Source organism: Panthera onca, chromosome B2 (assembly GCF_046562875.1).
Source record: "Panthera onca isolate mPanOnc1 chromosome B2, mPanOnc1 haplotype 2, whole genome shotgun sequence".
Classification (NCBI taxonomy): domain Eukaryota; kingdom Metazoa; phylum Chordata; class Mammalia; order Carnivora; family Felidae; genus Panthera; species Panthera onca.
In genome coordinates, this window is record NC_138343.1 from 54,099,688 (window position 1) to 54,126,753 (window position 27,066).

The window sequence follows — 27,066 nt, forward strand, 5'->3', positions numbered from 1 at the left end:
CAAGAATAATTACCATAGGCATAAATAATCAGCTAGGTGTGGACATAGGCAAAAACAGGCATCGGAAAATTTAAAAGAATTTTCCGACTTTAAAAGTTCTTTTCAAAATTGTTGGTGTAGAAAAAAAAAAAAAAAAAAAAAAAAGCCGGACAGTTTTGTATGACATTAAAGTGAGAAAAACCACACAAGTAAACATGAGTCAACTATTTTAAAGACTGCTTTTTGAGTATGAACGCTGAAAAAAAAGCTATTGTAGTAAGGTAATACTCTGAGAATATCTTTAAACAGCGCATGTTTTCACTGGCCTAGAGCTTAATGATAGTTAGCTAGGCCTTGGCTCCCTGGACTCTTGCTTCGCCAGTTTTCTTCAGGCCAACCTGGAGACTGGAACTCTGGTCCTCAATTTGCCTACTCGGGTGTATTAACACATGCTATGGCTGAGAGAATGAAGCTAGGGAACAGGTGAGTAACATAAAGACACCTCGGATTTCTTTATCTCAAAATTTCAACTACACCTTTACATTTCGGGCCCACCGCAAAAAATACAAAATTAAAAAAGGAATATGAGAATTTAATCCCCATCATCCGCCATTAGGCCAAAACTGACACCGGTGAGCTTCGATTCCACACCCATACAATACCCAATTGCAAACACACCTCCACATCCCTGTTCCTGCCCTTCACTATGAAACAGAACCTAGCCCGCCCACGGCTCCGCAAAGCTGCAGCTGACGTCAGCGTGGCAAAATGTGTGAGCCATGCTTTGGAGTCCTTTTCCGCGGTTTGCTACTGACGCCGGGACGGTCTCGGGCGGCACTAGAACTACAATTCCCAGGTTCCTGCGCGGCGCGGAGAAGGCAGGCCGGGACTGTGCGAAAGAGACTCCGGGGGATAGCGGGCCAGAGCCGGCCGCTCCTCCTTTTGAAGCGGTTTCGCACCTCTTTCCGCCCGCGGCGTCGGTGGCGTCGGCGGCGTCGGCGCTCACGCAGGGGCGGGTCACGGCGGCGCGAAGCGGTGCTGGGCGGGAAGGGAAGTCGTGGCGGCGGTGGCGGCGGGGACAGCTGCGACGGCGGCGGTGGCGGCGGAGACCACAGCAGCGGTGGTGCTGTCAGTTAGGCCGTCGGAGAAATGGGAGACCCGGGGTCGGAGGTGAGTGGTGGAGCGTCGGGCCGCGGCGTTCTCAGCCGCGTCGCGAAAGGGCTTTGTGTTTTGTTGAGTGTGCGGCCTGCTGTGCGCCCGCGGGGCGAAAGCCTCGGCGTCTCGGGCCGAGCCCAGCGTTCGGGCCTGGTGCGGGTCCTAACGACGACCCAGCGGTAACAATGGCCGCCCGGCCGCCCCCGGTCCCCTACGCCGGCCCCGGTGCTCCCTGTTGTCGCCGCTCTGCCCGCGAGAGCGACATTTTGAGACAGGATCGCTCTTCGGCGGTGAGCGTGCATCCCTCCTCCTCGAGCAGATAGGGGAATTCGCAGGGGCTGGGGAGTCGTTTTCGGCGTCCGCTCCCCGTGGCTCCGCGTCTGCAGAGGCAGAACGCGACTCCATGGAGTTCTGTTCTTAGTCGGATTTGCATGCAGTTGTGCTGTTAGGTTTCCTCAAGAGCTCGTTGTTTTAAAAAGCTCTTTCTTTTTCGTTCCTTTTGGGAAAGTCTCTTCCACCAAGTACGTGGCTGTATAGATAAGCGTGTTTTGGCTTATTTTTATAGATAATAGAATCTGTCCCTCCAGCTGGGCCCGAAGCATCTGAGTCAACAACGGATGAAAATGAAGATGACATTCAGTTTGTTAGTGTAAGTAGCAACGACATTCGGGTTTTTCCTAGAGTCCCAAGACTGCGCGTGGTAAGCCATTATGTGATTGTACTGCACCTGTCCACTCCTCATTGAGCAACTGTGTATGAACGTCTGATAGGTACTAGACACCGGGGAGCGTGGCGTAGGATTAGGAAATTTCCCCAAAGAGGCCTCTGAGCAGCTGCGGTAGCCGTCACAAAGACTGCCGAAAGTCCGTGGTGCTCACTCCATCACGCTTCTCGTGCGTTTATTTAGCGCCGTTTTAATGCTTAGTCTAGGCGTGTTTCCAAGAGGGACAAGGTTGTCCTGTAACAGATGACGATGCAGGCGAGGGAGAGAGGACAGGTGATGATGAGGAAGGAGGTAGAGAACAAGAAGGCTTGCAAGAACTCAAAATCTGAGCGTTATGTAGCTGCATAACATGAAGGCGACTAGCTTGAAGACTTCCCTGACCTGTGAGATCATGGTGTTTGTTACAGCATAGTGCAGGAGTTGATGTTCATATGGAGATCCCCGCATCACCAGGAACACACATATTTTTCAGAATTTCGTCCCTTCGGGTCAGTGGTCTTTAAGCATTACCAAGGGTAAATGTGCGGATTGCGGGGCCTCACCCTTCCATACCCACTGAATCGGAATTTGTAGGTGGGACCTAGGAGTCTTCCTTTTGGAAAGATGAAAGGACATATGAATCTCTGAACCACAGTTTGTAAAGCCTTGGTTTAGGCAGAGTGGGGGTTATGACGTATTTGGAGATGATTTTCACCCAAAACTGTCAAGAGTTGCAAAGGCTCAGCTTAAAGTGGTGTCATAGTTAGCTAGAGAATACTTCTACTCTAAACCATTTTCTGAATACTGTAGTTATTTGAGGTTTGCTGTGAAACGTGTATAGTTTTTCTTAATAGATTGTAGTGTTTTTATGTTTGTTGGTTTGGGACAGTTTGTAAAGCTGGTTATTAAATGATATCCTCTATATACCCAACGTTAGGGCCATTGTGGTGAAACCATTCTTGTATTGTCTTTAATTGGTTTATTGAGGAGTCTTTTACGAGATCATTTTTTTGGCTGTCTTCACCATTGCTAGTGCATGTGGTACTTTTTCCTTTTATTTATTTTGAGAGAGAGAGAGAGAGTGCAGGTTAGCATGCAACAGGGGGAGGGGCAGAGAGAGAGAGAAAGAGAATCCCAAGCAGGCTCCACCCTATCAGCACAGAGCCTGGTGTGGGGCTTGATCTCACAAACTGTGGGATCATGACCTGAGCCAAAATCAAGAGTCAGATGTTTAACCACCTGAGCCACCCAGGTGCCCTTTGTCCTTTTATTTTAATTCTAGTGTGGTTAACATAGTGTTAAATTAGTTTCAGATGTACTTTTTCTTTTTCTTTTTTTTTTTTTTTTTAAGTGTTTGTTTAGTTATTTTGAGAGAGAGCATGGGAGCAGGGAAAGGGGCAGAGAGAGAATGCTAAGCAGGCTCTGTGCTATCAGCACAGAGCCCAACGCAGGTCTCGATCTCATGAATTTTGAGATCATGACCTGAACCGAAATCAAAAGTTGGATGTTCAACCAGCTGAGCCACCCAGGTGCCCTAACAGTGGACTAAAGTATGTTGGTAACAGGATTCTATGGCTTCTTAGGACAAATATTTCAGGTTGTTCCTGAATATTGGTATTTGGAGAATATTCATCTTGATATTTGTGTATATGAAAGAATGATATACTTCTTTATAAACTATGGGTGTTGGGTTGAGAATCATGGAATTTATAAAAATAAGATTTGAAAAACTTTTTGGTACTTGTGGAATAAAAAATTACAGTATAGCATGTATGTAACTTAAGCTTAATAATGTATTAAGCTGAAGTTCAAAATACTCTTTATTTTTGAAATACTGTTTTAATTTTAGGGGCCCCTGGGTGATGTATTGGTTAAGCATCCAACTTCAGCTGAGGTCATGATCTCACGGTTCATGGGTTCAAGCCCCATGTCAAGCTCTGTGCTGACAGCTCAAAGCCTGGACCTTCTTCAAATTCTGTGTCTCCCTCTCTCTCTGCCCCACCCCTGCAAGTGCTCTCTCTCTCTCTCTCTCTCTCTCTCTCTCTCTCATAAATAAAACATTAAAGGGGCGCCTGGGTGGCGCAGTCGGTTAAGCGTCCGACTTAAGCCAGGTCACGATCTCGTGGTCCATGAGTTCCAGCCCCGCGTCAGGCTCTGGGCTGATGGCTCGGAGCCTGGAGCCTGTTTCCGATTCTGTGTCTCCCTCTCTCTCTGCCCCTCCCCCGTTCATGCTCTGTCTCTCTCTGTCCCAAAAATAAATGAAAAACGTTGAAAAAAAAAATTAAAAAAAAAAAAAACATTAAAAAAAAGCTTTTTAAAAATATTCTTTTAATTTTAAATGTAGAGAATATCTTACATCTTTGTGTCAAGAATAAAAAATATATAGTGCAGGGGCACCTGGGTGGCTCAGTTGATTGAGCATCCAGCTTCGGCTCAAGTCACGATCTCATGGCTTGTGAGTTCAGGCCCTGTGTCGGGCTCTGTGCTGACAGCAAGGAGCCTGGAGCCTGCTTCAGATTCTTTGTCTCCCTCTCTCTCTTTCCCTCCTCTGTTCATGCTCTGTCTCTCTCTCTCTCTCTCTCTCTCTCTCAAAACTAAATAAACATTTTAAAAAATTAAAAAATATATTGTGTGTGCACCTTGATACAACACCTTGTATTTATCCCTGTTGGCAAATACAGGTTCAAAGTTCTGATAGTTCCAAATGAAGAAGTGAATTATATGTATTAAGCACAATTACAGTTTTAGAAGAGATCTATGAAAAACATTGCTTCTACATTTTTAGTGATAACACTTAAGTGATAATTAATGATAACTTAATTCTATTTTAAAATAAATTGAGATATAACCTTCTACTTCTCTCTGTAAACTAATCTTATCCTTGATTCCTTTAGGTGATGCTCATCCAGTAAAGATAACAAATTGTTCTCTGCTTAAGATTTCTTCAGATACAAAAATGGCATTATAATGTTGCTTCTTGATTTACTCTGGCTTGGATTTCTTAATTCACGCTCATTAATGTAATTTTCCCGTCTTTGATCACATGGTGGCACAGCAGTCTTTCAGTGGTTTGCAAAATATAGCAGTGTGCTGAAGGAAAGAAATAATAAGGATAATAAATCCCTTTCATTTAAATTATGTTGAAATATATGTACAGAGAACTGCACGGTTTATAAGTGTACTGTTTGATTTTTGCAAAGCCAATACCTGGGTGATCTCAAACATAATGTTACCATAGCAAAAACTTTTTATTTAAGCATTTTGCTCTCATTTTCTGTTTAGTTTAATAATACAGGTGTATCTCCACCACTCCCAGTTATTGTAAAGTAGAAACATTTGAAACCTATGAAAACTTTATAAGCTAAGAGGGTCTAAAGCAAAGAAGCAGTTACCATTTGCTTATATGGAAAAATTTTCAGCATTTCCAGACCCCAAAAATAACCTCTTTTTGGCTTTTCTGATACCTTAAAACACATCTTGCTAATGGATGTCCAAAATAAATTGAGATAAAGTACAGATGTTTACAGACATAATCCAAAGCTATGGCAGTGAAATGCTGAGTTTAGTTCACAGGGAAGCAGCTTGGCAGTGGTACTCTCGCTGCTTGGGGTGCATACCGCCTCTGTAATGGTTTTCTGCAAAACAAATGCTGTACAGTATTTCTGTTTTTCATCACTTTTTTTTTTTTTTTTTTTTTTGTATAAGAGAAAATCTTCAGATTTACTTCAGTTAGTGAAAACTGATACCAATGTAGGTCTTTCGTAAAAGTGAAATGGTGTTAACACAAGCTTTTGAAAACTGAGAATATTTTTCTGATCCCTTATTCGGCCACCATCTTTCTGTCTTTCTTTGAAACTTTGTATATTTTAGTTAATTTACTCCCAGAAAATGGTTTTAGCCAAGAGCTGATGACATGATTTTTCACAGTGCTACTTGAGACACAAAGGCAACCTATTATAATCTTGGTAATAGCACATGAGATTTAGGTTTTAGTCAAGATTATTGGTATAATGTGGAATCATTGAACATATGGAAATAGTGAAGGAAATCAAGGTATAATTTCATCATTAGCTTCTGAAGCACATAGGTCAAGTGATAATACTTAAACTGCAGTAGGTAAGAGTCATGGGCAAAAATGTGAAGGTATCTTGGCTGGGTGTCTTGCACCTATAATTAGCTCAGTAAATAAAAATAATGCTGGAGCTCATGATATGCAGAGTCATGAAGTAAGTACTCTAGAACTACAAAAGATTAATTGAAAATAGGTCCTACCTGTAAGTGCCCATATTTCAATGTGGAAGATAATATAGGTTATGAGAACTGTGTAAATGGTTGTAGAAAGTAGTTATTTTATAAAAAGTACCCGGTGCTATATAAAAAAATAAAAGAAGCCTTTTTGGCCTAGGTAACATTTAGTATTTGTATTTAAAAGAGCATTTTGAAAAGAAATAAGGAAAGCCATCAAAATGGGAAAGCAGGGAAGATTCTGTGTAGTTTTGGAGGATAAAAACTTTTTAAGTGAAAGAGAAAAGGGTGGGCCAGATAATGTAGATTTCGAATTGTGGTCTAAAAGTGGCAGTTGGGAACCACTTGGAATTTTTGAACTGGGCAGGATTGCACAAGTAAACTATATCCCTGATCCTGTAACTGGAAATCTATTGAAAAAACACATGCATTATTAAAATTTTAGATTAGAGTTTTGCATCAGTATTCAAATCCATATTCTTTTAGACTTGGGTGAACTACATTTCTTACAGTCCATATCTTAATGTATTGACATTATTTTCCATTTACAGTTGACCCTTAAACAGTGGGTTTGAACTGCGTGGATCCACTTGTATCTAGTTTTTTTTACAGTACTATAAATGTATTTTCTTTATGATTTTTGTAATATTTTTGGCTTTATTGTAAGAATACAGTATATAATAACATCATACAAAATACCTGTTAACCAACTGCTTATGTTATTGATAAGGCTTCCAATCAACAGTAGGCTTCTAGTAGTTATGTTTTGGGAAGTCAGATGGCTGTATGTCGATTTTCAATTCCATAATGGAAGGGAAGGTCATAGCCCAAACCCTCATGTTCTTCAAGGGTCAACTGTCATAGGTAATTGGTGTTTGGTTTTGTATGATAATCATTTTTCTAGTAGCAGGAATGAAAGCTTTTTGTGTCATTAATTTTTTTTTTTTTTACTTAGAATATTAATATTAATTCAGCTGTGTTACTAAACTGTGTTGTTTGTGCCTGTGCTCCTGGCCCTAATTGTGCGGCCTTCGGGAGTAGAATCCTTTGATTTTGTTATTGGTACAAAAGGGATGATGAGAGTGATGGTTTACTAGTTGATGAGTTGAGCAAATTCAAATAAAATGCCTTTAATTGGAGGACAACATGCATTTATACTTGTTAAGAACATAGGCAGTTACTGTAAACATTTTAAGAAATGTTTCTTGACATAATACACATTCTTATGGGGAATTAATAACTTATTGTTTGGTTAGTGTTATGAGTTATTCAGATTTGAGGGCAATAGCAAGAAGTCTTTTTTTCTCTTTTTGAAGGAAGACAAAGTTTCTTAAAAACTTAGGTAATAAGGGATTGATTTAAAAAAGCATGTAGAGTCACCTGGCTGGCTCAGTCAGTAGAGGATGTGACTCTTGATCTCAGGGTTGTGAGTTCAAGCCCCACGTTGGATGTAGTGATTACTTAAAAATAAAATTAAAAAAAAATGTAGTGTGTATACTTTGAACTTAACCTCAGAATTATAGTGACCACACAGCCGGTTATATATTTAGAGAATCAGGTGTACTTCACTTAGTTTTCTCATTTGTTAAAAGGAGTAATAGTAATAATTCACTGTTTCATCTCATAAAGTAATTGGGGATTAAATGGAATCATTTACATGAGAAGTTTAGTACAGTTCCTGTATAGGGCTCAAAGACAAATGTTATTGATGAGTAGTAAAATTAATGGAATACTAAAATGTTTTGATTCGTTAAGTTCGTTATGGTGGCATTTTTTCCATATCCATAACTAAAGTTTAGAGTGTGTGCATATAAGTAATATTTTCCTTGGGGATACTTCTCTTATTTTTTAACTCAGCTTCTGCTTTTTTTGGTGGTCTCAAATACATGTCATCGTCATCTACCATTCTTTCACATACAAACCCATAATTATTTGCTGAGTTAATCAATAAATATTCTAAATGACTCTTGGTTTTTCTCATTTTTGGATTTCCTACCCAGATTGTTTTTACTCTTTTAATTAGTGTGAATCATATGAAGTTGTCATTTTTCGCTAGTTCAGGAATAGTTGGTTGCATATCAGTCTAATGGTTCACCCTAGCAGTAAATTTGTAATAGTCTTCTTTCATCATTTCCTGCTCCTGCTATTTTCTGCTATTTCTGCAGCTGTTTTTAAATCCCATCTGTGACCTTTTTCTTTATCCTGGGTTTTGGGGGTTTTGGGGGGGTCCTCTTCTACTTTTTGCTTTGTACTCTGTTACCTTCTTTCGTCTCTTTTTTCTCTGTTTATGGAAGCTCTCTCTGCCCCTCCCTCTGTGTATTTCTGGTAACCCGGAGACTTTCTTGGTGGGCTGTTGCTATGGACATGTAATAACAATTTCTAATGCACATTTCTTGAAGAGCCCAAAGTTAAGGCATTAGAACAGGAGAAGCTAGCATATTTTTATTTCTTCTACTTCCTTGAATTGAATGTATAACATTGACAATAACAGTGGTAGATTGTAGTCTAAAGGTAGGTGATTCCTCTCTGTTGACCATAATTGGAGAATATCCTCTTTTCTAAACTTCCCATTTTTAGGGGTACCTGGGTGGCTTAGTTGGTTAAGCGTCTGACTTTATCTCAGGTCATGATCTCACGGTTCGGGAGTTCGAGCCCCGCGTTGGGCTTGTGCTGACAGTTTAGACCCTGGAGCCTGCTTTGGATTCTGTGTCTCCCTCTCTGTCTGCCTCTTCACTGCTCATGCTCGCTCACTCACTCTTTCTCAAAAGTAAACATTTAGAAAAAATAAAAAACATTTTTTTAAACTTCCATTTTTACAGCTCAGGCAAAAATCTTAATTACTTATTACATGATCCCTGTCCTGAAGTTCTGGTCTCTGGTTTTATCATAGTGCCTAGATAAAACCTGTCTGCAAGGATAGCAGTTTTCTGCTTGAGGAGAAGTAATAGCCTAAGGGAGAAACAAGTTATCTTTGAGACGGAATGTCTCTTCTAAGGAAGAGGATATTTAAAGATCTTAGCTTCTGTGTCCTGACTCTAGTCTTTCTCTGTTAGTTTATCCACTGAATAGATCACTTTGGCTTGCCAACAGTCAGCTTTCTGCATCCTAAGAAATCTTTCCCTCAGCTATATTCTCTTCCTGTGTTCCTTTCTCTTATTCTCAACATATTAGAATTTAAAAAATAATATTCTTTACTCATGGCCTTACTGCCTCTTTTTTTTTTTTAATATTTTATTTTTAGGTAATCTCTACAACCAACGTGGGGCTCAAACTTACAACCCCAAGATAAGAGTCGCATGCTGCGTTGACCAGCCAGGCGCCTCTATTGCCTCATGTTCTACTTAATATTTTAGAGCCTGGCTTTTATATGCTTGCTACTTTCTTGAAAGTTGTTTTCAGGCATTTAAAAATCATGTTGCCAATTTCAGTGGCAGTTTTTTTGGTTGTCCATGTTTTTGACTGCATTTTGCATTGACAACTTTTTGAGGATTCTCTAGTGTTTTTGAATTTATCCATTCCTGATTCTTCTTCAGTCTTTAATTACCTGCTTAGCTCTTCTTGAGTCCTAAAATTCCAGCATTTCCTCAAGAGCCTCATTAAATTTCTTCTTTTTCCTCATTGTTTTCTTTGTTAGCAATATCATAGTTCAATTTAGTCTTCTAGAGGAACCCCTCCCAAATCTGTATTTCTAGTTATGTTTGTACATCCAGATTTCAGCCCTGCATTTCTGGCTTCTGCCAGTTAACTTTGTGTGCCACTGGTACATCAACCCATTATGTTCAAAAGAGTGTCGGCTTCCTGTTTCTGAATTCCAGATATATCCAGCTGGTTGTTCAAGCTTGAAACCTTAGGGACTTCTTTGATTCCTTTTTATTGTTGGAATTTTGTTTTTTATAGCCAATCTTTTTTTCTTTCTTAATACCCATGTATTGTCTTGTATATATACTACAACACTACTCTCTTTGCTGCTGGTTTTTTTTTGCATTATTTGACTGATTAATTACCCTGCATTTCCCACTCTCCATACTCATCTACATGATTAATTTTAAAGCACAGTACTCATGTTTTCCTTATCTTAGTATTTATTGATTCCCTCTTGCCTATGGAATAAAATCTAGGCTTTTAGGCCTAGTATTCAAGGCCTGATATATGATGCAGTTAGTATGGTTGGAAGCAGGATGGAGAAGAATCAGGTTTGATGTTTGACTATAGGAGTGGGAAATAAAGCCAAGCTGTTAGTCAGAGAACCACATGTTTTTGAGTCTGGTTATCTAACAGGTAATTAATACTCATCCCATCTAAAAAACATTGAATCATATCTGTGTCCTTATAGCACTAATTCCTTTATTATTAATAATCCTTCCTCGAAGAATAACATTGTCTTAATATTCTACCAAGGTTTAAACTCTTCCTTTTAGATCTTGTCATTAGTTTTTTTTAATGTTTATTTTTTATTTTTGAGAGAGAGAGATAACGAGCAGGGGAGGGGCAAGGGTGGGGGTGCACAGAGGATCTGAAGCAGGCCCCAAGCTGCTCTTAGCATCCCGATGTGGGGCCTGAACTCATGAAGTGTGAGATCATGACCTGAGCCGAAGTAGGGCACTTTACCAACTGAGCCACCCAGGTGCCCCATCATCATTTCTTACTCATGTACTCTGAATATTTTTCTGTGTGTGTTCTAATTATTTTCTGGCGCCCATAGGCCGCCTCTTTAGAGGAATTCTTGCCAGTCCCAACAAAAACAGTGATTGTTTTAAGTGACTGGTTTAGTTTGAATAACTACATGACTTGTTAATTTGCTTGATTGTTTCATAGGAAGGACCATTAAGACCTGTTCTGGAATACATTGATCTGATCAGCAGTGATGATGAAGAGCCTAGCACCTCCCATAGTGATGTAAGTACATTATATTTGATTTGCGTTTCTTTCACTTTAGTCATTTAAGAGGACTTGTCTAAGACAATTATCAAGTCAATGATGGCTGTGTTTAGGAGGTGTAGTACTTTAGTGAATGGTCCATTTCTATAGAATGAGCCATAGAAGGTATCCATTGAGTCCTTTGCCCAGAACATCTCCTACTTCCAGTTTTGTTTTTTACTTTCAGTGAGAATGTGAAAAGATAACATGATACAGCAAAGTTCTAAGACTTGAAGATGGTATCTGATAAAAGGGAAATGGAATAAAAACTGCAAGTGTTTTGGCTCCTTGTGCCCTTCTCCTTTCGTATCTCTCCTTAGGTGCCATGTATAACTGGATCCTTTTCTTCCAGAACCATGTGGCCACAGAAAGTTTGTTTTATCTTGGAAGAGAGGATGTGTGAAGATCCTTTAGAAAATGGAATGTGGGGAAGGGTTATAGGTGGTATAGTACTTCAGTTGTCATTCCTTTTAACCTTCTCTATTCCTCACATATTTAGGGGGTTTTTTTTTCTCTTACCTGTGATTTATTGGTTGTGGGTTTGACCCTTAAACTAATACTTCCCTTACTCTGAGAACTAAACTAGCTGAGCCCTTTGTAGCAACCTTGTCTTTCTTTTGTCTTAGCCCGAGTTTCTATTAATGGGCTATTGTCTTGATGGATTGATGGGTTGGAGACTCCTGGCCGGAATACTTCTTGCTTTATGTTACAAGGGATTGAGACTTGGACTTGGAATCAGTATGCCTAGGTTTTAGCCTGAGCTTTACTCCTTAGTAATTTTGTGACTCTGGATAAATTAAGTAGCCTTTAATCTTAATTTCTTTATCAGATAATAATACCTACCTCACAGGGTTGTTGTGAGGACAAAATGAAGTGACAAATACATACTATGTAAGCTCCTTGGAAACTACAAACCATAAAGTAGGACTATGCAACTGGCAAGTTTTATCATTATTCATTTATGTTATTCATGGAGAGGGAACAAGAATCTTTAAAGGACTTAAAAGTGACTCTTCAATGGGGACTTTGAGAAATATTTTTGTGTGTGTGATTTTCAGTGGAACTTTTCCCAAGTTCTCTATACTATTATAAACTTCTACTTGTTGACTTACATACATTAGATGGGATTTTTAAAAAAAAGATTGTTAATCACCAGTAGTCTCACCACCTCTTCTTGTCCTAGCAGAAGACTGAGCAGTAGGCTAAGATGGCACCAATTGAACTGGGCTTGTTTTTACTCTCTTTTTTAATAGAGTGCCAGATTATTGCCCGTAGTTGGTATTGGGTTTTGGGGGTAGTGAAGCTTGTGGCTTTGACTTCTATGATCCCCTTGCAGACCTGTAGTGGATTGCATCTTTCATTGTTGTTATAATAATTAAAAAAATTGAGTTCTACTTACTGGTCATGCATCTCTGCACTTGAAAGTTAACATATTAAAAGCATTTTTTTTTCTTCCTTGGTTTTCTTGTTCATGTGGATAACCCAGAGAATGCCTGAGTCTAAGGTGCCATCCTCTGAGAATCATCGCCCAGAAATGTGCTCTAGCTGCAGTGTTCCTCTTCCCATTGGAGACAGCAGCTCCTCCTCTGGGAGTTGCACCAGCAGTCCACAAAGGATAGTTTCTCAACCTTCTTCTGTTGAGAACCCATTGGAGAACCAGAAAAATGATCAAAATAATTCAGATATTAAGATTTCTGAGACAGAGACACTTAAACCATCACAAAATTATCAGACTCTGCCTTCATCTCCAGTTCTGGTCCCCCAAGAATCTTTGGCCTCTTCAGAGGTCAAGGAGGATTTACCTGTAGAGTCTTCTTCAGCTTCACAGCATGGACAAGATGCCATCCTTTATCTTCAGACACAGGTGGCTGAGATGTCACGAGTGATACGTGATCTGCAGTCTAGGAGCTGTTTTAGATTCCATCATTCTAGGCCAAGTGAGAACTCCTCAGTTCCGTGGGACATCTCCACCTCCAAGGATGAAAATTTATCTACAGTTGATGAAGAAGCTGACTGCAAGTCCCCCTCAGCTGATGACAAAGGGCAGCCAACTGATCCCAGTCAGTCTAGTTTCACAGGTCTTTTGAAAAGAATGGAACAAAGAGGTGTTATAAAGAGAGTAACGTTACAATCTGAAGCAGAATCATGTGAAGGGAAACCTGATTATGTGACCTCTAAGAAACGTTTGGTTCCTCCATTGCATCCTCTTCTGAGAATTGCCACCACTGAGGTTTTTAAAGACCCTGCTGATTGCCATCCTTCTTCCTTCATGGGGCACAGAGTATATCCTGTGGCCAAGGATACCTCTCCTTTCCAACCAAATCCACCAGCCGAGGGCCCTATTGTAGAAGCACTAGAGCACAGCAAAAGAGGAAGCACAACATCTCCTCTAGATTCTACCTCAAAAGAAATGGAGGTCATGGGTTGTAGATTCTACCATGCTGCTTCCATTGCAGCCCGAGCTGCTAGTTACATGGCCTATATGACTCAATATCAGCGTAAACTCTGGGAAGACATGGAGGATCTGGTTCATGACCCAGAGTTTGATCGTGGAAAAGCAAGGTGTATAATATCAGATGGTATGGATGCCGGCCTTTGGCAGCTTTGTACTACTAGGGACATAATGGATTCTGTAGTCAGAGTTATGGCCATGGCAATAGACTACAGAAGACAAGCCTGGCTCCGACTTACATCTCTCACTAAGAAAACCCAGGAGAAGATCTCACACTTGCCCTTTGATGGTTCTTCTCTCTTTGGACAAGATGTAAATGCTGTTGTTGCAGAAGAAAACAGTATAAAAGAAAATGATTATAGAGACCACAACAAATACTATAACCAACATCGATACTTTTATAGTCATGATCAGAAAGCACATTATCACAATAGAGGATATTCCAAAGGAGATTGGTACAAACCTCGAAACCACCCCTATAGATATAGAAAAAAGGGAGAATCTCCAGAACGCCATGGGTACAAGAATTAATAACCTGTTTGCATTCAGCAGTGTAGTCATCCAAGATCCTAACTATTTTACTTGTTCCTCCCCACTCAAACAGGATCTACAGGTAGGAGGTCACCTCAGAAAATAAATGCATGTCTGGAATTATCACGGCTAACATGTAATTCTAGACTTTTGAAATAGAGACTTATGTTTTATTGGCCAAGTGACGGTAGAGACTTCCATCTGAGTAGGGTTGGACAAACGTTTACCCATTATTTCTGGTCCAAAGTAAGTTCAGAGGAGGGTACTCAGGAATCTGAATCCTCTTGTGCTTAAAAAAATATAAATGATTTGTTCCTCAGGAAAATCTTACTGGTAAACTGAGGACTAGCAGATCTGGGGCCTGGAAATAACCTGCTACTGGGTCTCTGTTTACTAATGCCAGAGGCAAATCCTTCATTTTTATGTCATCAGTGCTTCCTTGTTCGGGCTTCACCTTGTCAGATCTTCACAAAATGACAAATCTGTTGTGCCCTGTTTTATGTCAGGACGATCTGACTCTTCAAGAGTCCATACTACTCTCAAGCTCTCTCAGACTTCAGAATCAACCGTGCAACTCTGTCAAGAACTGGAATACAAATCAAATTTTGCCAAATCCAGTTTGCTTCCAGTAGGATGGCTAGATGTTACAGGTCTACTGTGGACACCAGCTGGAAAAAGACTTTCCTTCTTGTAACATCTCTAAAAATTTTCAAAGTAACTGTCCGTATCGAGACTGATGGCTACAGTGTCATTACCACTCAAAGCTACATGTGAGAGAATTCTTTTTATCATCATGGCCTAAGTCTTTGACCTGTCAAGCTCTCACATATAGCAAGCTGTGAGACCCATCATGGTGTTCTCTCAGGATATTCTAGGCCTTTCACCAAGATGACCTTCTTAAACAAACCTACCTTCTAAACAGTTAAACTTTTTGAGCTTGATAATTCATCACTCTAAACACAAAAAGGAAATGTGCATTAGTGTCCTGGAAATAAAGGATGTTCTACAATCCAGGCATGCAAATCTGAACTCTTATAGGAGAATTCCAAACATGCCTGACAATCTGGTCCTCTTACTGTAATAAAGAGGGATGCCATCAAATAGATGATGTTGAGAATCCTTAAGTGTTAGAGTATAACTATCGATGTAGTAAAGAGAACATCTCATGCAGTTCTGTTTCTGGATATCTGTTTAAACGATAACATCCAGTAATGATTTCTTAAAAGTCTGAAATCAAGACTTCAGTAACATGTTCTTGGTTTATTGGTCCCTTATTCTAGTCAGACTCTTAATCATGAGAGACGACTTATCTTTTTGCTCCAAGTTGGTTCCATTAATAGTTCTTCACAATTCTGGAACTGGCAGCAGATACCTCAATTGTATATTCCACAGTATCTTTTTAATCTCAAGGCAGTGGCTGTGCAGTATACCAGTCCTTAGATCCTCGTTTTCGCAGCATGACTTCAAAAATGGAAGAAGTGTCAAGTTTGAGGGATCAGAGTCCATCACCTAGTATTATTTGCTTGACAGCCCCCCAAAAAATTTTTGTCAACAGACTTAACATTTTGTATCTCCTTAGTTTGTAAAACACCTGCATTTTTTTCATCTGCTTGGTCAAAATATTTTGGATCTACTGTTAGTGGAATATAACTGTTTTAGGGTTCATGTGGTTTCTATTTCTGCCGTAGTTCTTGCACAGTGGTGATTTATATTTTCCCTAGTGCCCCACTTTTTAATAGTTGAAGCTCATTCCCCCTCCATTGTAACTATATTCAGTACCCTTTTTACTACTTTTCTTCCTCTTTCTGATTGTTGAAGACGCAACAGAGGTTGAAGACTCAAATCCCTACTTAGAAGAAGTTATTTTATTTTGTCAGATAATTTCAGAGTACTATATTGGTCCCATTTGTAGATTAAGCTTAGCAGACTTGATAGAGGAGATGATCTTGCACATTTGGTCAAGTCATATCTAGACTTAACATTTACCTTGAAAGACACAAGGGTCTAAGAAATCATAAAGATTTTTATAGTTTGATATGTATCACATCAGTTAAGTGGTCTCATGTGCCCTTGACATGGCACTATATAGCTTCTTTTTTGAAAGGACTAGTCACAGGTGAATTCAGTGGAGAGAGAGACCTTGGAACTGTTCTATATGGCTGCACATAGTTCCGAGTTAGCTAAGGCTACTTTAATCTCCCACTTGTCCATTTCTCCCCTTTCCTCCCCTGAATCAGATAGTGGGTTACAAATTTGATGATTTTTGAGGTACTCTTACTTTCCAAAATCCAAATCAAAAAATGATATGTGAAGATGGGATTCTCTGAAACTGCTTTGGCACTTCCACTTAACACACGCCTCCTTTTAAAATTTTTGTTTTTAATTGTGGTTAGAGACAAGACAACATAAAATTTACCATCTTAACCATTTTTAAGTGTACAGTTCACTCGTGTTAGCTCTATTTACATTGTATAGCTCCTCAAATATTTTATAAAACAGCATTGCTGTTCTCTTCTTGTGTTATTTATGTTGCTCAGTAGTAAAGTTAAAATTGCATTACCACTCTCCAGTTGATAGACTCAAGCATCTCCAGAGAATTTTCCTAAAAGTGAAAAGAAATCCCCGAATTGTTGACTGGGTAACTTCTGAAAGGGATTTGGATTTGGCAATTGAGTGGGGATTGTCAGAATGCAGTAAATGGGAACAGCTTTTAGCTATAGATCAGTCTCTTGACTGCAGAAGAAACAGTATTCTTAACTTGTTATTTAAAAATCTTTCTCTGGCATACTTGAATGATAATGGTGTTACAAAACTAAAAATGGGGACTTGTTGTAGGGAGACAACCCCAATAGCATATGGAACTCACAATTAGATAGTAAGTTTTCTTACTGTGCCTGCCATGGGCAGAGCCTGCCACAGAAATTCTCCATTAGGTGAACCTGTTTAAATATCTCTAGGTTTTCGGGAAGCTTTGAGGTAATTGCAAATTTAATGATTTGGTATTCTCAAAAGGGATGTGTTTAATGATCCTTTTTCTTCAAAATGTTTTTTCTCAACTAGACATAAAATATATGTGAAGACAATATGATTTCTTGCAGTTACTGTGTACAGAGAAACAGTTTCCATTGTTATATGAAGTGCCTTTTTAAATTTCACCCTGCTTAAAACTTAACATTTTGGTGTCTTGCATATGTTGCTGGTGGTATTTATGTGAGTTCTGTACAGTTATTTTTTTTTTTTTTTTGGAGTCTTATAGTTTATTCATCATCTGTACAATTGCACTATCTAAATGTACTCTCCTTCTGAATGTTCATTTGTTTTCTTTATAGCACTGTTGATCCATTTCAGAAGGTTATAGAGTATGCCCTTCCCCTTTATTTAAATAATGTTATGGTAGTTCTTTTTAGTTATTAATGATTGGCTCAGTTTCCTGGGCATTAAGGCAGCTTTGTTTTCTTTCTGCAGGTTCCAGGTTTTCTGATTGAGTCATTTGTCTATCTAACTTTGTTCTAAGCCATGGTAACACAACTTATATTTGATAAGTGGAAGTGTTTGCTTGGTAAGAAGAAACAAGGACTTTAGGAAAAGCAGTAGATTTCCTGATACTTTATCCTTTGTTTTCAGACGGTGTGACAACTTCCTTATCAATGTAATTGTATTTAAACTTTGTTTTTCTTACTGTGTGGCAGCTTCTTTATAATTCCATTTATTTACATAGCCCTCAAAATGACATTTTGAGGGGAGCATAAAGTCTTTCAGGATACTTGGATACTATTTAGTATGTTACATTAGTACTATACTAATAATTTACTGAATGATACCTAAGTGACCTGATTGATAATGTCCTTAAGGGTCCAGTACATCCAGGATAACCTCAGGTACTAAAAACAAGGAGGTTGGAATAGACACAATCCAGAATCCCTTCTAGCTATAAAATTGGATACAGAGTTAAATGACATGGATAAGTAGACTTAACTGCCACATTCACTATTCTTGAGGATGTAATTTAGTGGGGTTCTGATGAAGGTTAGAAATCATGGATTAGGTCTTTGTAGGAATAGTTTATAAAGGTTGCAATAATTGAAAACTTTTTTTTTTCTTTAACGTGAGGCATATCTTGCCCCAGACTTGCACTGCTTATGTTTCCTTGTCTTTTGAAATTTGCCATTCTTAATGTTAGTGGCTAGTCCAATAATGGATTGTGATATCTGTGTACATCTTAGGCATGTCATTCAGTTCGCCAGGTCCATTCTGTATAGTTTTCATTTGTGGATACACAAACCAATCCTTCCATTTTTCACTTAAAATATACAGGTGGAAGTTATCATTTAACTGATGATCGCTTTTGAATGCAAATCTTTTAGTTATTTTTCCAGAAATAAAGAGTTTTGTAAGCCATTAAATTTTTTTATGAAATTTCCCGTCCTGTACGAATGATGAAATACTGTTTTATTAAATCTTTTTTTTCTTATTGATTAGTGGGATAATATTTTTGTAATATTTTTGTCTTTTTTGTTTGCTTGACTTTATAGTAATGAAAACTTTTTTATAGTCGTGTTCGGTATCATTGAGTTATGTTATTACTGGAAATTATGTTTGCTTCCAGTGGGATATATCTGGAAGTGATCACAGTCCAACCATGTCCTTTTGATGTTATCATATCAGTTATTTCATTCTTTATTTGATCTTTTCTTCTCCCTTATGTAACACATCTTTCTGGAAGGATGTCTGATCTTCCCCTAATCTCTTTGATGTAGATTATATTTTTTATTCTACCAGTAATTACTAGCCAGTATTTTGATGTGGCTTTGTATACTTAAATACAATGCCTTCAGCATTATTGTAAGAGATTTTCTAGTCTTCTTTTTTAATGTCCTTTTTTTTTAAAAGTAGCCAGTCCAGTCTCTGGAACTATTATTTTCTGGCTATTGAACTTTCATCAGTTTTAAATGCTTTCTCATTTAATAGTAGTATTTTCTCATTTTATAATTTTCACACAAATGTATTATTACATATGGTTTATGGCTAATTGCATCCTCTCATAAAAATTTTAAGCCCATTACCATGGAGTTATAGAACAGTGCTGACATATAGTGTATCTTAAAGTTAACTAGTTTTCTCCAGGTCTTAAGGGCTTTACATGTTTTATTGAGATAACTGTCTATTTCAAATGGTCTCTTGGATTTTCTGATGCCTTGTCAAGAATTCAACAAGAATTCTCAGGTTGTCTGTACTTTCTTTTAGGACTTTGGAGATGTCTCAAGTTGTATTGAGTTTTCTAATAATCCTAACTAACTATGTTCTTTGGTAGAAGTGAAAGTAAATGCTTTATATCTAGTGGTATTTTAAATTTCTCCTTTGATCTTAAATGCTTCAGGTGTTATTATGAGTTCTGTTAGTAGTCTTCTTACAAGACCTACTTTGATATGCTGTTTTTTTCCCATGAGCTATCTATGTTTTCTGTTTTCTTTCATTGCCCATAAGAGTAGCTCTGTCACGTCATTGAGTTTGAAGGGCTACAGTTAGACCTCTTGTTAACTCCCACTTTTATCTATGATGGCTATTTTACACTACTTAGTGTGCATTTAACACTAATGTGCTATAAGAACTATCATGTTTGTGGTCCCTTTTATTTATACCACTTAATTCGTGGGGCAACAATGATGTGGACGATTGGGGGAAAACATTTTCCAAGTCACTAAATAGTCTTAAATTTTCAGTTACATTTTTTTGAACATATTTAATTACATTAAATATCCAGCTGTTAGGTGTGCAGCCCATTCCTTTCTGCCTTGGTTCTAGTCAGTTTTTTATTAACCTCATTTAGATTCTTAGCAAGAGTTGCATGCATGTTGGTCTTTGTCTAATGGCTTATAACAACTCCTATTTACATTTAGCAAAAATATATTTTGAGATCTTGAAAGCACCTTGATAGCCTTGAGTCTAACTATTGTCTTCCTACCTGGGAAGCAAGCAGAGGAGAAAATTTTCATTTATAGAGCTTACATTTACTAGGCTGTGTGCTAGAAGTTACAAGGCGTTCTTGAGGAAGAAATTCACTCTGATTTTGCAGATGAGGAAATGAAACATCATTAAACACCTTGCTCAATTGGTGAAACCAAGCTTTGAATATAGACTCTTCCTCCAAAGTCTGAATTCAGCATTATACTAGGCTGCCTCTATGTATTTTTCGAGGCTCTACTAAAGTCTTAACTTTTCTGATGAGCTAACTTGACATACACTAATCTTTTTCTTCCCTAAACTTTGTGTTTATGGTTGTACTCTCATCCCTTAGTATTTGATGTCTTATATTAACTAATTCCTGGTCATTTCATGTGTCAGACGAGAAACCCTAACCTCTTAGTTTTCCCATTGAGATTTCACGGTGGGACTAAGATTGTTCTTGATGCATGGTCATTGGCTTGTTTCATGTATTCCATTCATTTTCAGCACTGATCATTTTAGTCATGTTTTTTTTTTCCTACCTTTTTTGTTTGTTATATCCATTTTGTTTCAGATACACACTTAAATTTTATTTATTTATTTTTTTGCTGGCATCTTTAAGATATTGGCTAGGGAAAAAGGTGGAATGGTGCAACACACATGGTATTTAAATTCAAAGACCTTGATCCGAGTATTAGCAAGTCATTTATTATCTGAGCCTCAGTTTTCCTACTCTCAAATGAGGTAATGCGCAGAAGTACTTTGAAAACTCAAAAGTCAAATATAGATTTCTTTCATAGTTGTGCTGTTTCTACACACATTCATAGATATAACTGTGGGATGGTATTGGGTATAAGTACAGGTACATTTTAAGATGTGTATTTAATAGCATGTAATAGTTCTTGTCATCAGGTCATTTCCCCTTGTTTACAGTTTTTTAAGGCTCAACCATTAAGCTATATTGCAAACCCATCAATGGACTAAGTCATTGAAAGGCATATTTAAAGTAAAATAGTTGCTTTTCTCAAGTGCAAGCTAAGAAATGCTTATGATAATAAGAAATAAAAGAATGTAGAATGAAGAGCTAGGATATGTAGGTACGTGTATACAGTTTTTGATGGATGCTGTTTTGTCACTTTGTGTCTATGTTGGCAACAAACTTTTATCATCATTATCAATATCTATGTGCAGGCAGGCACTGAGGAAGGTCTGGGGGTACTGGGAGTTCATAAGAGATGGTGTATTCTCACAAGAGAAGGAAATACCAATACAATGTAATTGTCCTGTTTAGAGGATTGTCTGTGATGAGGTTGGAACAAAAGAGGGCCATCTAGAGGGATCAAGGAAGCTTTTCCTACTTAGTAAATACTTGAGCTGGGGTTTGGAACATGCTTAGAGAAGAGCCAGTTGGACTAACGGAGAATCAGGAGCCAGGCATTGAAATGAATCAGTGCATACAAAGGCATGTGGAACATCACATCTGGTTTCAGAATTGTAAGGAACAGCCTTTATGGGGCACAGTTTGAGATGCAGCTGAAGAAAAAGGATAAATTACCCATGAAAATGTATTGGTTCCTACTTATTCAAAGTGTACCAAGTTTGTATAGCCGTTACTTGTAAGGTTATAGAAGTAGTCTGTCTGGAGTTCCCTTTGTACCATAGTCTCCTGTGGACATCTAGAACAATTCTTTTTCTTCTCTGAACTGAGCCAAAGGAGGGTTTTTGGTCAGTGCACCACCAGCCCCAGGGATAGACAGCTCAAGCAGTGAGAAAGAACTGAGGCACCGGTAGAGAACAACTTTGAAGATGAACAGGATGATGACACTGAAGTGGAATGTTACATTATGGGTATACAGTTGTATACTTCATGACCTCCTATTGGCATTGTGTCCTTAGTGTAGCTAAATGTGGCTAATCTCCCTGTATGTTGGTTTATAGATAATTTGAGGGTGGATTTGGGGAAAATGAAGATATTTCTAAAAATGTTGCTTCATTGGAGTTTGGAGGTGTTGTATTGAAGAAAGACCTGTGAACCTTGTGCCAGTGGTATCTCCAGCAGCACCCAGAACACATTTTGTCAACTTCCTGTTTGTTTTTTCTCTGGTTTGGAGTTTCTTTTCTTGCTTTTGTTGCCACTTTGTCACCTTTTCTCTTTTCATAATTCATCCTTTTTCTTTCTGTGCCAGAGATATAGCAGTGGCACTCAGGGTTAAAGCTATAACTCCCCCTTAGCAGCTTCAGAGATATTTTAAAATTCCCGAGTTCCAAAGTTGTTTTTTTGTTTGTTTGTGGTCCTGTGCTGAAGGAGAATCTGTCATTCTTCCCAGGAGGGATTTTTATAAGTATAGATACTGGCAATTTACCGAAAAGACAATACAGGAAGAAGAATCTTACCTAACATGTTTGGTGGTTACTGGCCTTCTTAAATGAATAAAGTACTTTACAGAATGGGGTATATCTGTATGTATGTTTTTAAGTTTGCTCATATAAAGCAGATGTTCTGTGTACTTTGTATTTGTAAACAATAACCAGTTGGGGGTGGGAAGATGATTGCTTTGTATAAAAGGGTTGTTTTCTGGTTCCAAAGCTTTGCTGCTGGAGATGGTAAATAAATATTGTACTGCTTTGCTGTGTTTATCCCTTCTGCTCTGTCTGTATTTGAATATAAAATTCTTGAGAAAAATTGTTGCTTTTCAAAATGTTATTTTGGGGTATGGTTTGAGCCATAGGTTGGGCAGAAGAGGCTTCTGGTAAACAGAACTTCTGGGAGTACAAACTTCAGACCGAACTGCGGACCCCGGCTTTAGAATGAGCAGTAATAAGCAGGCTTTGGAATTTGAGTTTGTATTAAATAATGCAATTGTTTCAGGAATTCTTTTAAAATTAATTGCATTCGTCAGATGGATAGATAACATGATGATTTACAAAGTTAATTACACTTTCGCATTTGATTGCTTCTTTGAGCTTTTTTAAAACTTGGAATCCCTTATAGAGGATAAGGATAATGGCCAGAATAATCATTCTCCAGTTAACACCCCTCTGACTAGTTTGTGCCAGCTGGTATTCAGGAAGGATGCTGTAACAACAAATAAACCTCTCCCTTGGATTGTTCTCTATATCCCCTCTCCCTAATCTTCTTTCCCCCCACCCCCCCCACCTCCTACAAAGCTCATCTTTCCTTATTACTGGCTTTTCTGTAGCCAAAAAAGCACCTTTGGTGTGTCAGATAGGGAACTGGGTTGTTGTGATCACCTCTCTGGATAACTATTTTTACAGTGCTTTCTCCTAGCTTACATCATCCTGTAAGGAGTGAGAATTAGTCCATTTCACAGAGTGCTCCATTGGCTATATTCATTATTTCCATTAAAAAATAATTTTGTATAATGCCAAATTTGATAGTTACTCAACAACTAAAATGCTTTTTAGAGATTGGTGATTTTAAAATATGTCAGTTGCTCATTATAAAAAAGCCTCAAAATGATATAATGCCACAAACTATTATAAAATGATAATTTCTTCTGTGAAGCCCTGCCTTGTTCAGTATTGTTTCTAGAAAATGCTTTACAAAAGCAGATTTATTCTTTTAATTCTGTATTTCCTTTAACTTAATCTTGGCAAATATTTCTAGACAACTGACTTAATGGCAGTAAGAAGCTCAACTTTTGGGTGAGCAGATGAATGAAGAGTAAAATGGAAAATCTGCCTGTATTTAATATTTTAAAAACATTTATTCATGAGACCTTAGAAAAGTTTTATTAAATGGATTATAGCCTGTTTTCTCAGCATTCAGTGCCAAGTCCAGTTCTTAACTACCAAAGGGGAGTTGTCAAGTATATGGCACTTGGCTTCTTAAACTATAATACACTGAAGGATTGAGTGAATGGTCCAAGAAATGGGCATTTGTAGATGAATTTTGAAAGAAAACCCACCTGTGAAATTCAAGTTATAGTTAAAATTACTTGTGGGACATTGTTAGCTTTCTTGTGAATAAATATGTATATTTAGAAATTACCTTGGTCATTGGAAAAGTTAAGAATTTTGCTTTCTATTTTTATATTCCAAAAAGAAAAAGAGGACGGTCAGGTTTAGGCTAAATAAACTAGTATTTTTAATTTGACTAAATATACTTTTAATAATTTACACTTAAAAATACAAATGGGTATGGGTACTTCATAATTTTTTTAAAGCATACATGTATTTTGCTTTTTGCTTTAAAATAGTAATGGTGTTTGACATCAAAACTGTGTAAAATACACTTTCCTGATAGCCCTTAAGTCTGTTGAATTGAATATGACTTACCTTAGTTATGATTAGTATCTTTTTCTGTTAGGTTTGGAAAATAATGTTATCTTGTCACTGGATTTCTTAGAGGGAAAAATCTGGAGGAAAAGAAAAGTTAAATACAATTTACTAACAGATTATGTTGCTTCTAGATACAGAATTTCCATCTACCTTTATAAAGTATAAATGTTAAACTTCTATTTTTGTAAGGGATTAATTTAAACCAGATCTATCATTCCCAAACAAAAGAGTGAGATCCTCAGTTCTTTTTGTCTTTATGCTGTCTTGTTTGTTAAAAATTGAAATTTTATGGGGCACCTGTGTGGCTCAGTCAGTTAAGTATCCTACTCTTGATCAGGTTCAGGTCTTGATCTCAGGGTCGTGAGTTTAAGCCCCATGTTGGGCTCTGCACTGGGCGTGAAGTCTACTGAAAAAAAAAATTGAAATTCTGTAAATAATTTTATTACATGTGCTCACTGTACAAATACTAGGAAATAGAGATAAAACGGGAAAAAAAACCTTTCCAGACAGAAAGAAACAACTGCTATTAAGATTTGATTTATAGCTTTCTAGATTTTACTTAACATATTTTATTTAACAAAAGACAAAATTATTTTCACTTAAATACAAGTTAGGGAAAAAAGACATTGAAATGTATATAGATGATAACTTCATTGATCGGCGGTATTGTGCCATTTCGTCATTAATTTGCCTATTTAATGATAGTGTATGATTTTATAGTTCACATAGATGTTTCACATGAATGTTAGAAATTTTAATAGTATCCAGGAAATCTTAGCTCATTAAACTTGACTAGTAAGTGAAAGTATTAATTACTTTGGTGAAAATTTTGTCCAAATAGTAGTCACCCTGGGTGTGACTCCTCATGATCTTTTATGATCAGGATTGTGAGTTCATGATCAAAACTAATTTGAAGTTCAACTGAACTGATTTTGAGGTGGTTATTGGCCTGTAGCAAAAAGAAAAATCAGGATAGTGCAGCTAGTTTTTCACAAGGCTAAATTTGTTTAATATGAGACTATTAAGGGAAATTTTAAAGGATCAGCCTGAGGTTGTGTCTTTACTCGTAAGAAATGGTGACCATTGATATTAGTTCCTTTAAAATGCCCTTACTTGGGCTGCCTGGGTGGTTCAGTCAGTTAAGTGTCCAGCTCTTGATCTCAGGTCTTGATCTCAGGTTCCTGAATTTGAGCCCTGCATTGGGCTCCACACTGGGCATGAGCCTACTTAAAAAAAAAAAAAAAAAATGTCCTTAGTTGACAAAATAAGGGACTCCTATCCCAGGCTTTGCTTTTCCCTCTGCCCCCAGTTATGTTGACACATTGAATCCCATTATTACGGATTAGATCTCATAAGAGATTCTTCCTTTCTTGCCCAAGTTATACCTTACTTCTAGCTTGGAATTTTTGCTATAACTCAACTCCACTACATTAAAACAAACATTTTGTCCTCAAAAACAAAAGTCTTACTTTCACCTGTGCAGGCATTCCTTGGAGATTTTGCAGGTTTGGTTCCAGACCACCACAATAGGACAGATGTTAAGTGTGCAGTAGTAGTATGTCTAAAAAAATATACATACCTTAATTTAAAAATATTGCTAACAAATGCTAACCATCATCTGAGCTTTCAGTGAGTTTTAATCTTTTTTCTCGTCTTGCCTCGATGATGATGGCTTCTGACTGACCAGGTTGGTGGTTGCTGAAGTTTGTGGTGGCTGTGGCAATTAATATAAAATTACAGTGAGGTTTGTTGCTTTGATTAAGTTTCAGAAACAATCTCTCAAGCGTGGTAATATTCTAAATCCTTTGTTGTCATTTCAACAGTCTTCACAGCATCCTCACAAGAGTAGATTCTATTTCAGGAAATCTCTTTGCTCATTGATAAGGAGCTCCTCATCTATTCAAGTTTTATCATGAAATTACAGAAATTGAGTCACATCCTCAGGCTCTACTTCTGCTAATTCCGGTTCTCTTGCTATTTCCACCACATCTGCACTTCCTTCCTTTTTCCCGGAAGTCTTGAACCCCTTAATGTCCTCCAAGAGGGTTGGAATCCATTTCTTCTAAACTCCTCTTAATATTGATATTTTGACTTCTTCCCATGAATCACAAATGTTCTTAATGGCCACTAGAATGGTAAATCTTTCCGGAAGGTTTTCAATTTTCTTTGCCCAGATCTCTCAGAGGAATCACTATGTATGGAACTATAGCCTTACAGAATAAATTTCTTAAATAATAATAAGACTTGCGAGTTGAAGTTCTTCCTCAATCCATGGGCTATAGAATGTGTGTTGTGTTAGCAGGCATAAAAACAACATGAATCTCACTGTGTATCTCCAACAGAGCTCTTGGATGACCAGGTGCATTGTCAGTGAGCAGTAATATTTTAAAGGAGTTCTTTTTCAGCAGTAGGTCTCAACAGTATGCTTAAATTCAGTAAACCATGATGTAAACAGATGTGCTATCATCCTGGCCTTATTCCATTTATAAAGCACAGGCAGAGTAAACTTAGCATAGTTCTTAAGGACCTTAGGATTTTAGAATGGTCAATGAGCGTTGATTCCAACTTAAAGTCACCAGCTTCATTAGCCCCTAACGAGAGTCAGCCTGTCCTTGGAAGCTTTGAAGCCATGCATTGACTTCTCTCTAGCTATGAAAGTGCTAGATATTATCTCCTTCCAATAGAAGGCTATTTCATCCACATTGAAAAGCTGTGGCTTAGTGTAGCCACCTGCTGCTTCCCCTTGCACTTCGATGTTCACTGAGACAGCTTTTCTTAAGCCTTGTGAATCAACTAGCTTCAAACTAGCTTTTCTTTTTCCTCACTTAACCCTTCACAG

At 37.9% G+C, this 27,066-nt stretch overlaps 1 protein-coding gene across 4 annotated transcripts in view; it reads left to right on the forward strand.

The window, feature by feature from the left end:
• Positions 1 to 1,038: 1,038 nt before the first annotated feature.
• Positions 1,039 to 27,066, forward strand: part of LOC132667229 (E3 SUMO-protein ligase ZNF451) — an 88,370-nt gene continuing 62,342 nt past the window's right edge. Inside the window, exons 1-4 of one of the 4 annotated variants that reach the window (XR_013555658.2) lie at positions 1,039 to 1,149; positions 1,700 to 1,783; positions 10,898 to 10,978; positions 12,486 to 14,752. Coding sequence is in view for 3 of the 4 variants with exons in the window: in XM_078447032.2 (XP_078303158.2) it covers positions 1,129 to 1,149; positions 1,700 to 1,783; positions 10,898 to 10,978 (186 nt within the window). In the remaining variant the exon portion in view is untranslated. Of the gene's footprint in view, positions 1,150 to 1,699; positions 1,784 to 1,818; positions 2,347 to 10,897; positions 10,979 to 12,485; positions 14,753 to 27,066 lie in introns of those variants that run through there. The other 3 variants (XM_078447032.2, XM_060615819.3, XM_078447033.2) reach the window with 3 other exon arrangements.